Source organism: Pipistrellus kuhlii, unplaced genomic scaffold (genome assembly GCF_014108245.1).
Source record: "Pipistrellus kuhlii isolate mPipKuh1 unplaced genomic scaffold, mPipKuh1.p scaffold_m20_p_8, whole genome shotgun sequence".
In the NCBI taxonomy this organism is placed as follows: domain Eukaryota; kingdom Metazoa; phylum Chordata; class Mammalia; order Chiroptera; family Vespertilionidae; genus Pipistrellus; species Pipistrellus kuhlii.
In genome coordinates this window covers 4189251-4205429 of record NW_023425584.1, presented here as the reverse complement: position 1 = coordinate 4205429, position 16179 = coordinate 4189251, and the positions used below count along the sequence as shown (strand labels likewise).

The 16179-nt window shown below is 45.9% G+C and overlaps 1 protein-coding gene and 1 pseudogene across 8 annotated transcripts in view; one reads left to right on the top strand and one right to left on the bottom strand.

Annotated features, from left to right (window-relative positions):
• Nucleotides 1-16179, bottom strand: part of FBXW11 (F-box and WD repeat domain containing 11) — a 100709-nt gene that overhangs the window by 24653 nt on the left and 59877 nt on the right. For 5 of the 8 annotated variants that reach the window (XM_045576292.1, XM_036424743.2, XM_036424748.2 and 2 more), the window contains 2 exons: nucleotides 10956-11018; nucleotides 7185-7410 (listed from right to left, as the gene is read on the bottom strand). In XM_045576292.1, coding sequence (XP_045432248.1) covers nucleotides 7185-7410; nucleotides 10956-11018 — 289 coding nt within the window. Of the gene's footprint in view, nucleotides 1-7184; nucleotides 7411-10955; nucleotides 11019-12460; nucleotides 12480-16179 lie in introns of those variants that run through there. The other 3 variants (XM_036424745.2, XM_036424750.2, XM_036424746.2) reach the window with 2 other exon arrangements.
• LOC118710744 lies at nucleotides 5659-6276 on the top strand (annotated as a pseudogene).

The following is a 16179-nucleotide window of genomic DNA, read 5'->3' as shown; positions in this document are numbered from 1 at the left end:
TGCCCCATGACGACACTACCACCTCTACATCATTTTCCTGCACTGTTAGTCTGGTAAAACCTTATCCAAAAAGAAAATAGGTGACTTTGGTATGGTTACCCCGTGTTCCCTTGATGATGCTTACCACAGAAAGCTGGGATTGAATTTTTTGTTTACAAGTTGGCACTAGCTGTTTTGTGTCCCTTTTTAACATATATAACAACTAGAGGCTTGGTGCACGAGATTCCTGCACTTGGAGGGAGGGGGGGTTGGGAGGGAGTCCCTCAGCCCAGCCTGCACCCTCTCATAGTCCCGGATCCCTAGGGGGATCGGGCCTAAGCCGGCAGTCAGACATCCCTTTCATAGTCCAGGACCCCTTACTCCTTACCACCTGCCTGAAGTGGAGGCCGGAGAGGCTCCCGTCATCAACAGTACACTCACCAGCCATGAGCCTGGCTTCTGGCTGAGCGGCACTCCCCCTGTGGGAGCACACTGACCACCAGGGGGCAGCTTCTGCGTTGAGCTTCTGCACCCCGGTGGTCAGTGCACTTCATAGCGACCGGTCGTTCTGCCATTCGGTTGATTTGCCTATTACATAGGAAGTATACCAAGTTCATTTCAGAAATACTGTAAACATTTAAATTTCTAAATCCCACCTCTCAGAGACAACAGCATTTAACATTCTGTGTACATCCTTCTAGGCTTACCAAACCTACAGTCTTCTCAGGTGCTAATTAACATTTGATAATCTGTTTAAGAATTCTGCTAGGGTATCACAGCAAATTTATCATCCACAGCCCCCAAATACACCTTCTCCAGCTCTTAAACCAGGCACTCTGCACATCAGCCACTCAGAGTGCAGCCAAACACCACTGACAAGCTGGGAGGGCCCAGTCTGCCCGGCGCTCTCCCGCGGTTCTCACTGTCCCAGCGTCTGAGAGCCGAACTCCAGGCCCTGCCGCTGTCCTGCCGAGCAAGGACACATCTTTGGTCGGCTTGTTTATAGGGCCCTGTGTTCCCTAAACATCTCTCACTAGCTTTCTTGGACTACAATTTTTCTATCCTTTCAGCTTCAAACCCATTATTCTTAGTGGCGGAGAAAAAAGATAAGTGAAAACATTCTATATTTTTACTACACAATCTACCCCAAGGAGACAGACAGTCCCTTCATTCCTCACACTGACACTCCAAATACTTAATTTTGTTTCAATTCTCCCAGATTATTTAACCATTTTGGACAATTTTACATCATTCAGGGATTTTGCCTTCTTGATATTCAAGGATTTTGCCTTCTTGATACCATTCTCAAAGGTTCTGGCTACCTGTTTTGTGATTGTGTCCCTTTTTCCCATCTTTCTGACCACATCTATAATAATAAAGGGTGATATGCTAATTAGTTCGAACATCCGGATGAAGCCGGGGCCGAGTGAAGCCCGGGTCCTGGGTGCCTGTCGCTGGTGTCCAGAGGGAAGCAGCCTGGGTCCCAGGCACCTGCTGGCGGTGGCCAGAGTGAAACCCGGTCCCAGGTTCCAAGTGCCAAAGAGAAGCCGGTGCCGGCAGCCGGGGTAAGGAAGGCCTGCTCTTGCACGAATTCCATGCACTGGTTCCACGTCTGTTCAGGTGAGTGAGGTCCGTTGCCTGGCTAAGCCATACTGGAGGTGTTGAACTCTGCTCTCTCTGCTCCGCTGTCTGCTCCCCCTCACCCTGTCTCACTGAGACTTCCACCTCCCACCACCACCCCCTTCCAAGGCAGCACCACATTCGGGCTGCAGACAGCGAGGCCGGAGCCTGCGCTCACAGCTGAGGGAGTGCTGCTGGGGCTAATTACCGGCACCAGACGAAGGCCTGGAACAACTTCAACAATAAATTAAAACAATTAAAAGGCACAGATTTCAAAGCTCAATATATAAATAACGCTGTATCAAAATGAAACTCAAATGTGTAATGTCAGCTCAATGCCCTTGACTGCAGCCAGTTCTAACACAGCTGCTTAGATCATACAATCACAGAAACTTTTATTATTTTAGAAACGCATTTCAAAGAACAGCTGCAAAAAAGCTTGGTCCCCCCTCCCCTGGCTGTCCCTTCCCCCTTCCCAATCACAGGTCTTCATCCCTGTGAAATCTGAAGTTACAAACAAAACAACAATGAACTGCGAAGAGCCGCCTGTCACTGGGAGCCTTCAACCTGGAACAGTGACTGAGGTTCCAGGCAGAAATGAAGAGAAATTACGCTCAGCTCACAAAGTCCAGCACTCTGTTGTTTCAACAAAGTGCCACACACACCTACCTATATGATGTCAGGATGAATCAATACGGAAATTAGTGGGTGAATAATTAAAACTTCCTGGCAATAAATCTTATCCCGGAGAAGCAGGTGTTTCCTGTCTATTAATTTCAAGCTGTCATCCTCAGAATACCCACCAGAGCCAGGCATATTATATACATTCTTTCATCTTCACAATATCCCATAAAGTATTATTGTTATTGTTGTTGTTGTTGTTGTTATTATTATTATTATTATTATTATTACTAGAGGCCCGGTGCACGATCGGGGCAGGGGAGGGACCTCAGGAGGACTCCAGGGCATGTCTGGCCCATCTCGCCCAGTCCCGATTGCCATACCCAGCAGCAAGCTAACCTATCGGTCTGAGTGTCTGCCCCCTGACGGTCAGTGTGCATCATAGCAACTGGTCGAACGAATGGTCGGACACTTAGCATATTAGGCTTTTACTATACAAGAGGGTTATTCCCACACAGATAAGGAAACTGAGGTTCTAACAAGTGGGCTCACACACCTATTAAGAGATTCTCAAGCCAATGACCAGTGTCTCATGGGGTGGGGCTGGGTCTCTGGCCCTGCATCCAGCCCAGAGCCTGAGCTTCCCCCCGGTCCTGCCACATCCCCGAGAGCTTTGATGTCTCTGTCACACTTCCAGTCCGCACTGGTTATCATCCTTACTTGGGGACAAAACAAATGGATAAAACACCGCCAAGAAGTGAAATGTTTCAAAAGTCTTAATTGCTCAGACACCTCACCAAAGAGATCATCACCAATGCTATCATCTTTTAAGTACAATCTGCCTCTACTTCAAACGTATAAAATTCCCTTTAACAACAGTTCTCACAAACCACAAACTTAGCCTGCAGAAATTGACATTGCAGACTAAACATTTACCATGATTTTTAGAAAAGCATATCATAATTATCACTTTTTCCACTGAACCAAAAGGAGCCAGAGACCACAAACATTTTTCCATTTTCTCTATACTAACAGGTATGCTATTCACATAAGCATCAAAAAGTTACAATGATAGACAATTTTTACAGAATTCTGAGAATCAAAAGAAGTCTAAAGTTGATTGTCAATTTCAGCAGAGTAAAAATTAAAACTCAAAATCATCTACAGTGAAAGTTAAACACCAAAGTAGAATAGTAAGTTGCTGCACACGTTATTAAGTCCAAGTATGAACATACCCGTGGACCTGTTTCTCCCCAAACGCTCTTAAGTTTGGGTCTGTGTTAAGGAACGAATGCCAGGTTTAATTCAAGTCTACTAGACACTAACTAACACAATCTACTGGGCCAGCTTGTCCCCCACTATTAGAGTCCTACGTCTGCTATATACTGACATATGTATATATGTTCAGATCAAATCCTGTTAGAACGAAAACAAATAGTGTTTTAACAAAAATATTTCCATGTCCTAGCCAATGGTCCATTCATTTCATGTAATATTCAATACCACAAAATTCCACTTTCACAGAAATATGGACAATACCTTAAAATTCGCTGTAATGAAAACTAGCTCGTGTGCAATTATACTAACCATAGTTATATACAGAACACATGTTCATCTGTTCTGTCTCTTCTCCGAGACTGTACACTCCTCAAGGAAAGGAGCTGCCTCCGAAATATTCTCTACAAGTCAGGAGGACAACAGTGCCACCTCGTGGATATTCCATAAACATGTTCGAGAAGTAAATTACAGGGGAAAAGAAAATAAGACCCAACCAGTACAAAGCAAACAAAAAATAATCAATAAACAGATTTGGCCGAAACTGGTTAGGCTCAGTGGATAGAGTGACTGAAAGGTCCCAGGTTCGATTCCGGTCAAGGGCATGTATCTTGGTTGCAGTCACATCCCCAGTGGGGGGTGTGCAAGAGGCAGCTGATGGATAATTCTCTCTCATCGATGTTTCTAACTCTCTATCCCTCTCTCTTCCTCTCTGTAAAGAATCAATAAAATATATTTTAAAAATAAATAAATAAATAAAAATAAGCAGATTTGCTTAAGAAAAATGGAGGCATAGCTTCGTGTAGCTGAAAGCACTTCTGAGGAATAAGCACAATCACCCACTTTAGAGGCACGTCACTTTTCTTGCTGTGAGCAGCAGCTGGTCAGTAGGAAAGCTTGGACAACGTGGTCCTGAGATCTGGCACTGGCCATACAGAGACCTGTGTCCAGGTCCACTCTTTTTACCTACACCCGCCTGTAATAGTCCCTCCGACTCACACTATTCAAGGCTTCCCTTGTTCTTCTTCTCCCATAACGAACAATGAGTATTACTACATTGTGTTGTATTCTACAGTTTAGGCCAATTTAAAGAAATTTCCAAAGTAATCTCACCTACAAATTATGTCAGCCTTTGCACTAACTTTGGGACCAACATGCACACGCACCACAATGACCAAGCACCCATTTTCTCTGATCCTTGGCTTCTTGGACTTCACAATGAGAAAGGGGACTGCGTGATGGCTAGGATTCCTCTCTACTAGTAAGTATTACAATTCTAGAAAGAGAGGGATATTTTGCTTTTCAGAAATACTAATGAATGAAATGGGGCAAACAGTGCGATATTTCAGCATAAAAACAACAGAGTCAAAATTCTCTAAGCTCACTCCCCTTACTCTTGAACTCGCCCACGTACAAGCTGCGGGAGGGCTGAGACATCAGAAGCTGGCCCGCCAACGTGCAGCCCAGGCGGCAGATCTGTGGCCTGAGCCAGGTCCTGTTTGCTGGGACAATGCCTGGAACACCACAGACGGGCCAAGCAAGGAGCTGGCCACCCGGAAGCTCTGACAGGGCAGAGTGGTGGCAATGGCTCTGGCTAACCCTGGCTGCTTTTGGCCTGCCCTGGCATGGCAGTTGTAACTTCCAGACTACAATGGCCACGCAGAGGAAAACGCTCTGGCCAGCATCCTCTTTAGGAATGAAATATTTCTATGTTACCCAGCCAGACATAAATTTAAAAATGAAGATGGAGATGAAAATGAAGATAATGAAGAAGAGAGAAAGAGATGGAGAGAGAAAAAGAAATAGAAGTGAATGAATGAGTGAGAAATAGAAAATCACAGGGGGATGAATAGGTAGAGAGCGGTTTTTAGAGCATTGGAACTGTTTTGTACGATACCATGATGGCAGACACATGGCAGTAAACATTTATCCAAACCCACCCAATTAAAACACTAAGAGTAATCCTAACGTAAAGTATGGACCGTGGGTGACAATGAGGTGCTAGTGCAGGTCCGGGCCGTAACAAATGCACTGCTATGGCATGGGATGGCGGGATGCTGACGTGGTGAAGGCTGTGTGTGTGAAGGTATGAGAACTCTGTACCTGAAGCCCTCCTGAAAAGCAGTCTATTTCTGGGGCCCTCGGCCCTCCTGCTCCAGCGAGATGGTGTTTCCCCAGCGTCACCTCAATGAACAGAGGGACGGGGTCCACGCCCTGAAGAAGGTTATCCTACTGGACAACAGGCCTGCTCGGCCCATCCTGCTCGATTCTCCCCAGATGACACAAACTCCTGACACCAAATCACCATCAAGAAACGTTTCAGCCGAGACCGGTTTGGCTCAATGGATAGAGCGTCGGCTTGGGGACTGAAGGGCCCGGGTTCAATTCCGGTCAAGGGCATGTACCTTGGTTGCGGGCACATCCCCAGTAGGGGGTGTGCAAGAGGCAGCTGATCGATGACTCTCTCTCATCGATGTTTCTAACTCTCTATCTCTCTCCCTTCCTCTCCGTATAAAATCAATAAAATATATTTAAAAGAAAAAAAAGAAACGTTTCAAGGTGCCGATGGCCCAGCAGCCGCGCCCCGTCCTCTGAAGGTCCCTTAAGTTTCCTGTCGCTCTGCCGCCTGTGACCCCTCTGAGACTCCGAACCCAGGCCTTTCGGTCTGAGCCTGAAGCCTTCCCACCTCCTTGCTCTTTGGAATCGGGCCGTTACCTTCCATCCTGCTCCTGTGAAGCAATCACGGCAGCGCCCCTTTAAATGGCACAAGTTTAAGTTTGCTTTTCATATTCTGGATGCCATGTTATTTTATGATTTGAAAGAGCTCTTATTTTATTTTATTTTTTTAAAGTGTATTTCTTAAAAAATTCAAAGTAAATTAACCGGAAGAGTGGGGGTGGGGAGTGTGCACGCAAGCAAGCAGGGTATTGAGGGAGGATGCAGAAATAAGTTTTGAGAAATGTAATGAAGACATGCTATCAGTTTTCCCAATGTGTGTTTGCCATTCCCGAAGTGTTACTTTATTCATTTGTTTTTAATACTCACCCAAGGACATGCTTTTATTCATTTTAGGAAAAGGAAGGGGGAAAGGAGAGAGAAAGAGAGAGAGAGAGAGAGAGAGAGAGAGAGAGAGAGAGAGAGAGAGAGAGAGAACACCACCAATGTGAGAGAGAAACATCCGTCAGCTGACGCACGCCTGGGATCGAACCTGCACCTGAGTATGTGAGTCTGTGCCCTGACTGGGAAGAAATCCAAGCCCTTTCTGCATCCTAGACAATGTTCAAACCAACCAGACACACTGGCCAGGGCCCTCAGTGTCACTTTAGATCCCAATGGACACCCTAAACTTCAAAAAACACAAAGAATATAGGACAAACTGTTCCTTTTTAAAAAAAATTAGTTATAAAGATAAAATGATGATTATATATAGACTACATCAAAATAAATATCACAGCATTCATCATTAAACAAGTTCAATGAAACATCATGCTGACCATGACCCACACCATTCAGCACAGACTGCCTTCATTTCCTAGAGACGCTAAAGCTGACGTGGTCTTCAAATGGCCATACAGGAGCACACAGTGGGTTTAGAAGGGCTCCTCTCTCACCATCCCCCGCCCCCGGCAGAGCTGCCAGGCTCCTGGGCTGGCACCCTTCCACTGCCCGCTTGGGGAAGACGGAGTTACCTGGTAAAGCGGTAATGAAGTCCCGCTGCAACATGGGCTTCAGGTACGAGTTAATATGTCCATGCTGGTAGTGACACATCCGGGAAATGAGGTGCTCCACGAACTCCACCTGATCTGACTCAGACCACTGGTCAAAGTACTTAATGCACAAGTCCTTTTCCTTCTGGTAGTTTCCTTCCGACGGCCTCTTTCTGGAGACGATCACAGACGATGTTCCATTACTTATCTGGTTTAGAAACACACACAAAAACATAATGAATTTGACAGGGAAAGGGAATCTAATTGGTATTTCATTAGAAACATTTTTCACTCTGGGTATTTAATCTTAAAACGCCAGTTTTACCCTAAAGCCACTCGCTCCTTTATTAATTCATTCAGGAAATAATTAAAACTGCATTCAGAGCCCATAGCCTCTACTGAGCCTCGAAGGTAAATGCCAAAGTTACAGCTACTGCGAAAGCTTACTGGTGTCCTAAACCATCATTTTCTAATGCTTTCCCAAACCAGGCTGTTATCAAATAACTATCAGAGATGGCCATTTTAGGAAAACTGTTCAACTTGGCAAAGTGGCAACTGATTCACTATTAATAGTTTTACTTCCTCAAAGCTGAAAGTTAATGCTTGATTGGTCTATGCCAGTGGTCCGCAAACTGCGGCTCTTGAGCCACATGCGGCTCTTTGGCCCCTTGAGTGTGGCTCTTCCACAAAACACCACGGCCTGGGCGAGTCTATTTTGAAGAAGTGGCGTTAGAAGAAGTTTAAGTTTAAGAAATGTGGCTCTCCAAAGAAATGTCAATCGTTGTCCTGTTGACATTTGGCTCTGTGGACTAATGAGTTTGCCGACCACTGGTTTATGCCAAAGGTTCCTGTTTGGCCGTTCATCAGAACAGCAAAGGGCTTGTTAGCGGAGAGTCCTGACCCAGGTCTGCAGGAGCCCAAGCATCTGCATTGCTGACAAGCTCCCAGCGATGCTGAGCTGAGGACCACATTTTGAAAACCACTGCTCTAGCCAACGGAGAAACACGGAACAACGGCATCTAAAAAGCTTCATTTTACTTATTTTGTTTTAATTTTTATTGTTCAAAGTATTACCTATGTCCCCATTCCCCCCACCCCCATTAACCCCTTCCGGCCCACCCCGCCCCCACCCCGGCCTTCACTACCCTACTGTCAGTGTCCATGGGCCATGCAGATATGCATACAAGGTTAAAAAGCTTGGTTCTACCTAACAGTCTGGATCTCCATGTTGTTGCCAGGCCTAAAAACTGCTGGCAAAACTTTAGACTTTCACACCCTTCTTTTGTTCACCTACACAGAAGGTGGCCCCTGGTAAACCATGGAGGCCTGGAAGGTTCTTTGCCTTATATAATTACAGAGTAGTTTATGGATATCCCATACTCCTATACTAACTGCATTTCTCATCAAATCTACACAGTCCTAGTATAAAACCAGTATTTTTTAAAATAGATTTTTATTGATTTCAGAGAGGAAGGGAGAGGGAAAGAGAGAGAAACATCAATGATGGCTGCCCCCTACATGCCCCCTACTGGGGATGGACCCCACAAACAGGACATGTGCCCTTGACTGGAACTGAACCCTTCAGTCCGCAGGCCAACGCTCTATTCACTGAGCCAAATCGGCTAGGGTGAAAAACAAGTATGTTTTTTAAAAACTGAAATTAAATACAATGCATCCGGACAATAGCACAAAAAAACCTAAGTCCCTAGAAAGAAGCCACAACTGCTACTGATCTATGAGGCTCAATAACGTCCCTTTTTAAAAACAAAGGAACCTCAACGCTTCTAGCAAACATTGGCCAAGCCATCTGCCCATCACTCCTCTGATGGCCACCTTCATGTGTAATACCAGAAGGAATAACATATGAGAACCTTGAAAACTGAAGAGCTGCATTAGAACACCCAGCATGCCATAGGAGCTTCCCTCAGAAGTCTTTCACGGAAAGAAACAAGAGCTTTTGTTACAATTTGTCCTAAAAGAAAGTTGCCTGATCCCAATCCAGAAAGCCGTCCTTTGTAAATTTCCAAAGGAGTCTCCAGCCTCCTTGATACAATCTTAGAAACCTTTCCTGTAATAAGCAAGCTCTATGTCCACACTCAGAGGTATGCAGTCGGAAGGCATTTATCTCCAGCTCATTCATCTTAACCGCCTCCTCCTCTAGGAATGCTTTCCCCGTCAGCTGGGTGAGGGAGAGCTCACTGACACCGGCCACCACCAGAGGGCAGCATTACACAGAAGTTTTAATGTTGCTTTTAATAAGACATTCAGAACAAAAAAATCAAGACACAAAAAAGACCAAATGAAGTGAAAATTCTTCGCTGTGGTCAATATTGACTGGTATAAGGAGCATCTTTGATGTTTCATGTTTATAGTACAGAAAAATTAGAACTGCCCAATTACAGGCAACAGGTTTAAGCAAATTATAATACATTTACATAAAGCGCTATAAAGGTAGCCATTAAGTTTATAAAGTAAGATTTTAATAACAAGAGAACACTTTTATAAACAATATTAAGGAACAAAAGATGAGATGCAGAATTTTATATGGCATAATCGCAATAATTTATGTGAAGGGGAACACACCCGGGCAGAATTAAGAATATTTCAAATATAATAAAAGTGCCTAATCTTAAGAAAGAAAGTTATATATGTTTCCCTTCCCCTCCTTTACTATACTTTTCATAATAACTTGCCAAATAATTGTTCTCACAACAGGTTAAATATAAGGACGTAATGAAATGCATTTATGAACTGCTTTATACTTTACAAAATTCTTCCATACTCGTCTCATTTGATAAGCAAACATGTTATTTATTTCATTTATAGAAAGGCTCCCAACCATCTACCCTTCCTAGCACTGGTATACCATTAACGAGGTGACTAAAAGACAGATAAACGAAAAACCAAAAGTCGGAGTTAACACTGAATTGCAAAATCAATACTAAGTGAAGGTGAGCCTGGTGCAGACAGAGTGAGGAGGAAACGGAAGGCAGCCTGCACACAGCTCCCCAACCAGCAGCAGCGGACTCCTAACACCTGGGGGGCCAGAAAGAGCTTCCTGCCATTGTTTTACTTTATTTCATCTTCAATGTGTTGGGGGTACTTCACTCTGCCTCACTAATCTACCCTTTCCTTTCAAATCAAATGAACCCTGAGAATTTTGTAAACATGTTCTCTTCAGATTTAGATTTGCTGTGCCTTTGTGTCCTCATGAAGAGAAAATGATTTGTACCATCATGACTGATGAAATCATCAAATAATGAAGCTTTACATGCCCCGCCCCCTTTACCCCACCGCAAAAACAAAACAAACAAAAAAACTATGGGATTGGGAGGAAAATGGCAAACTATAGAGCCAGGAGAGAAGGAAACCGAGTTTAAAAGGAAAGGGCAAACCAACAAGAAATGAGGAAGAAGGATGGACTAGGGATAAACAGGCATCACTGCGAATAAAGGGTGTGTGGTGTGGTGCCATTCTGGTGACAGAAACACCACCACCGTCCACCTAGACAGTGGACATGGAACACTGCAGGCTACATCACTTCAGAATCTTGGTGACAATTCCAAAATCTTTACTATTCATAGTGACACTTCCCTAAGGATCAGAAGATAAATTAGGGTGAGTTCTGAAACCAGTGAAATGACATGCAACAAAAACAAAAGTGCTTGGCTCTTGCTTTCACGAGGTCATGAGCTGAGGGGACACCTTGTCTAGAGTAGGTCAACTGCTCTATCTGTGCGCAGTCATTCCTACCTGCCAAAGAGTATTTTTCTTGGGGGACTCATCTTCATTTTGATCCTCCATAACTGAAGTGTTCTAAGGGGGGAAAAACAGAGCATTTAATTATGCCAAGTTTTGCAAATCCTAAATAACTACACCAAAATAAAATTTTGAAAACCCCAACTAGAGTGCACCAACACAAACCCAGGAGCTAGTGTGGCTTGTGGCTAGTGTACTATTTGGGGCCAAGGGGGCTGTGCTCATCTTTCCTAAACCAATGCAGAGAGCAAGACGAAGTCTTCCTTAGAGAAGGAAGCCCGGGGAGACAGGCTGGCTTACGGGAGAGGGCTGAAGCTCCACCCCCGTCATCACTGTTATCCCTGACTGGTGGCTGGAGGCCCCAGAGACACTCAGTTCCTGACGGCTGCACAAAACACTCACTGCAACATCTGCTGTTGGCTAACCCACCCCAACTCAGGCCATTAGTGCTGACAAAGCCCCCCGCCTTTCTCTCTCCTCCCGTTTTTTCCGGAATGGCTTTGCAATCTCCCCTCGCAGGCGCGGTGGGCGCCCCAACCTTTTCCCCCGAAAGGGAGGATGCGGTGGGCCAATAAGAATCCGGCTGGCCTTAGGAATGCATTAGCTTTTGATTTTGTGTTTACCGCACAAAGAGGCGCTGTGTAATTATTCTTGCTGGTGACCTAGCCGCTCAATAGATGCCCATTAACTGGAGATTATCCATGATTGGATTTTCCTTTTGAAGCTCCTATCTAATAGCTAAATGGAAACTTAATGAGATGGGGAAATGGGAGAGTTGTGCTCAGAAAGGAGTAACCACTCATTTGTAGGTGCAACCCGCTAAGATCCCTTTCAAAACCTAAAATTAGAGGACTGGGGTAAAACGTTTACACTACAATATCTGTGCCATAGTATTACTTAAAGGGATCCTATAGGTCTGTTTAAGTTATCAGTACTCCTGTTTACCACTGCCTTTAGGGGAGGAGCCTATGGCTGAGCTTTTCGCTCTGTGACCAAGCTGTGAAATGTTTGGGCCCACACAGTGCTTCCGAACATGCCCAGTGTGAGGAATGGCGGCACTCGCACTGAGAACGGGTGCTCTGCTCTGCAGGCCACACAGCTGGTTCTGAGCAGGAACGAAGCTCAAGATCAAGGGAAGGCCAAAGGCTTTGAAAGCCAGAGAGAAGGTAGATCTGGTCCCTCAGTGTGTGTGTGTGTGTGTGTGTGTGTGTGTGTGTGTGTGTGTGTGAGAGAGAGAGGGGGGGGGGGATGGAGGGAGGAGGGGTGCTGAGCAAGTTGTGCTGGCCATGGACAAACACCACAGGGTTGTGTGGGGCTGAGGCTACCCAGCAGAGCTGGTAAGTTGAGCGGGAACTAAGTCTGGTCCTGCTTGCTCTGAAGATGCTACTTTCCCCCACGTGGTACCCCTAACGCTTCTCTAACCTCCCACGTGGACAGAATGGCTCCCTCCGGACGGCCGTCGACAGAGAAAACCCACCACTTCCTCGGTAAGTACTTACTAGGATAGGCCCAAAGCACCGAGGTGGGCAGTGGGGGAGGGGGCAGGAGAGCAGGGCTCCATATGTGAAACCAACCATGAGCTATGAGGAGGGCGGTGTGTCCACGTGTCCAAAACCGGTCTAGAGCGGTGGCAGCAAGAAATGGTCCTGAATGCGAAGGAGGTGCAGGCGAGGGTGGCAGACGTAGTATTTCCCTCTCCATGTAACCGTCCTTGCCCTGCTAGCCTGAAGGACCCAGAGATGGATGAAGCTGGCAGGTTTCATTATGGAAATGAATAAGGAGGGACGGTGACTCAGTGCCTCAGCTCCTCAGTCTGCCTGGCGTTACAATGCCATCCTTGCAATGTCACAATGTCCTGGGTTCTAAGACAGTGGCCTGCAGAAAGAGTGGCCGGACACATGAAGGGCTGAGCAGGTGAAGTGGAGGAAGTGGAGGAGGACCTGCCCCCATGTCACCAGGCACCCCAAGAAATGTCTAGGATATATGAATCTGTGTATAATGTTTTCATCTAAAAACTCCTGAAACAGGAGCCGGAATAAGCCGGAGCAATTCTAACCTAAACCACCTTAATAATTTCCTCAGGGAGAAAACAAAAGAAGCGAGAAGTTCCCATAGACGACACAAGAAACAACTGTTTTTGCCGTAAGAAAACTTAGTTCTTCCTCTCATTCATTCCAAACAGATTAGTAGTTTTTATTTATATAGTGGAGAGAAGGAATGAACTCCTCTGACTATTTTCGTAAAACTTGATAAAAGTGGATCAATATATACAATTTTTAAAAAAATCATCACCCAAGGATATTTTCCCCATTGATTTCTAGAGAGAGGGGGAAGGAGTAAGGAAAGGGGAAGAGAGAGAAACATCCATGTGAGAGACATGGACTGGTTGCCTCCTGCTTGTGCCCTGACCAGGGCCGGGGAACCTGCAACCAAAGAATGGGTGGGTCCATGACCGGTAATCGAGCCTAAGTCCCTTCGTTCCAGAGGCCAACACTAACCACTGAGCCAAACTGGCCAGGGCTAAAGATATGCAATGTAATAAAGTTGTATTTAATAAAGCCCTGTGGGGGCTGGAAGAGTTCCTTCATCAGATCTATTCAACTTCTCTTACAGAGCCTTCAGGAGTGACACTGATGAGAGCATCATCTCCTTACAGAACTCCGGGTGACACAAGAGATGCTCAGAGAAAAAGGGTCTAATTACAATTAAGAAATGCCACGTACTTATGTGCATGCCCCCCAACACACTTCATTAAGATGCTAAAGGTTCTGGCAGTCTTATAGTTCAAAAATCAGCTCCAGCTAGTTGAACCTAGCTTTCTTGAGTTCTTGGCTATGGGCCCTCCTTTTATAATAATACTAGAAGCCTAGTGCATGAAAATTCATGCATGGGGGGGAGAAGGGGGCCCTCAGCCCGGCCTGCCCCTCTCACAGTCCAGGAGCCCTCAGGGGTGGGAGGTGACCCAGCGATCAGGAGACGGTAACACCCCATCACATCTCTGCTGCTGCCACTGCCAGCAGCACAAGCCTCGGCTGGCCCTGGGCAGCTGGGGGGCTGAGGGGACTGGGCGCCGCCATCTTTGAAGGTGTAGCAGTCAATTAGCATATTCCCTCCTTATTGGCTGTGGACACCACCATCTTTACAATGGCGTGAGGGTCAATTAGCATATTCCCTCTTTATTAAATAGGATCTCTTAATAATAGCTCAGCATATATTGGCCAACATTGGACTGGGGCAATAGGAGGGCGGAATTCCTTCCTCCTCCCACTTCACAGGACAAATACTTCTGGAAAACAAAAGAAAAGCCCACTTTTGGTAAATAGAATATGTACCTTTTCTGTCCCCATCATCTTCCCCAAATGCTATGAAAGGCTGTGGGAATGAGGAGAAGTGGCGAAAATAAAAGATTCCCTTAGAGAAGCCACACTTCTAAAACCCCTCTGGCATTTATTCCTTCAGGTATAACTGACAAAAGGTCACAGGTCAAGAGTGAGGTAAGAGAAAACAATAAACTTTCCATGCAAAAAACAAGGTGGTTTCCTACATCCAAATTCTCACATGGAGCCATGAGGTAAGCCGACCCGAGAGCTGACATCCTCTTTCCGTCTCCAACCCTCTGGGAAAGGAAAGTTCTTTGAAAAACCAACGTGGCTTATTCACTTCCTACCATCTCCTCCTCATCTCTCTCCTCCTCATCTCCACTGAGAAGCACCACATGTAAATAACATGCAGGCCTTCCTATTCGGACACTGCTCCTGAGGAAAGGCCCAGTCTGGGAAGAAGCAGACTCTAAGGCAGATCAGCCTTAGCCAGCTGACACTGCACCAGGTCATTCTTTGCTGTGTGGGGCTCTCATATGCACCGTAGGATGGTTAGCAGCATCCATGGCTTCTGTCTACAAGAAGCTACCGCCCTGCCCCCACCATAGTGGTGACAACCAAAACTGTCTCCAGTTGACAAATGTCAGGGGAGAGGTGACAGGGGTATCTAAGGGTATCAGCTCCTTAACTTGCCTCCTTGGGGAGATACACTAAATCACCCACATCTCAGGACTGGCCTTCTCTCTCCAGGCTTCTCTGGCTGCGACAGTATGCCATTTCTTCAAACACAGTCTGATCTCACTATGGCCAAGCAATGCCCGGAGTACACAGATATCTCAATTCTGGGCTAACGTCCTGCTTGCCGTTCAATTCATATTTGGGGAAATTTAATTCAGGAGTTCTTACTAGAGATCCTTGGGCTTGGTGTGTGAGTTATAAATATCATAAAGTCATGAACAAAATTTGGTGTGTTTACATGCCTCCAAAAAGACAGTCCAGAGCTTTCATTAGGTTCTCAAAGGTGTTCCAAATACAATAAGATAGCAAAGCATGTCTTTGACCAAACAGCGGACCTGAGTGGATAGAGCCTAGGCATGTCTGCTGCTGTCTTTTAAGTTCCCCAGGAAATCTATGTATGTCTATTTTAAAATCACTACTATGGCCAGATGATGTGGTCCATGTAGGGGCATCATCCTAAGTAAGGGATCTGCACTGGTACCATAGCAACAGACTCCATCCAATGCATGAGACTTAACTACTGCCAAATCCCCCGAGAACTAATGCCTGCTCTCTCCTCCAGAGCCTGCAGGAGATGCCAATGGGAAATGCTGCTCTCACGCTACACTGATTGTTACCAAAGGAATTCCAGGTGACACAGAATGTGCAGAGGAAAAGGGGTCCCAGGGTCTAATTAAGTTTGACAAATGCTGTGTGCCGGGTGAGTGCTCTCCCCACCCCTGACCAAGCCCCACCCCCACCCCATTTATAATATACTTCTCACTAAACAGCCAAGGCTGAGACATCTGGTCATGAAAGTCAGGTTAAGCTGGCTGAGCCTAGCTTCCCAAGTCTGTTGGATATAGACACCCCCTGATAATAGCTCAGCTCAGCACGTACGGGCAAACATGGACTAGGGCAACAGCATGGAAGAATTCCTTCCTCCTCCCACTTACCCAGACAATGAACGCCCTGGGAGACAAGGAAAGGCCCTCTTTGGGTAAAGGCCGGCTGTCTCCTTCCTATCCCCACCATCCTGCCCAGGTCTATGTGGGTCAGCGTGCAGGGAGGCAGAGCAGCTCGAAGCAGCGCTCCAGCTCTGCCAGTAGGTGCCACCAACTAACACAGACTCCATTTCATTTAGGAAACTATGTACCTGAAGAGCTAGGTAGGAGGAATAA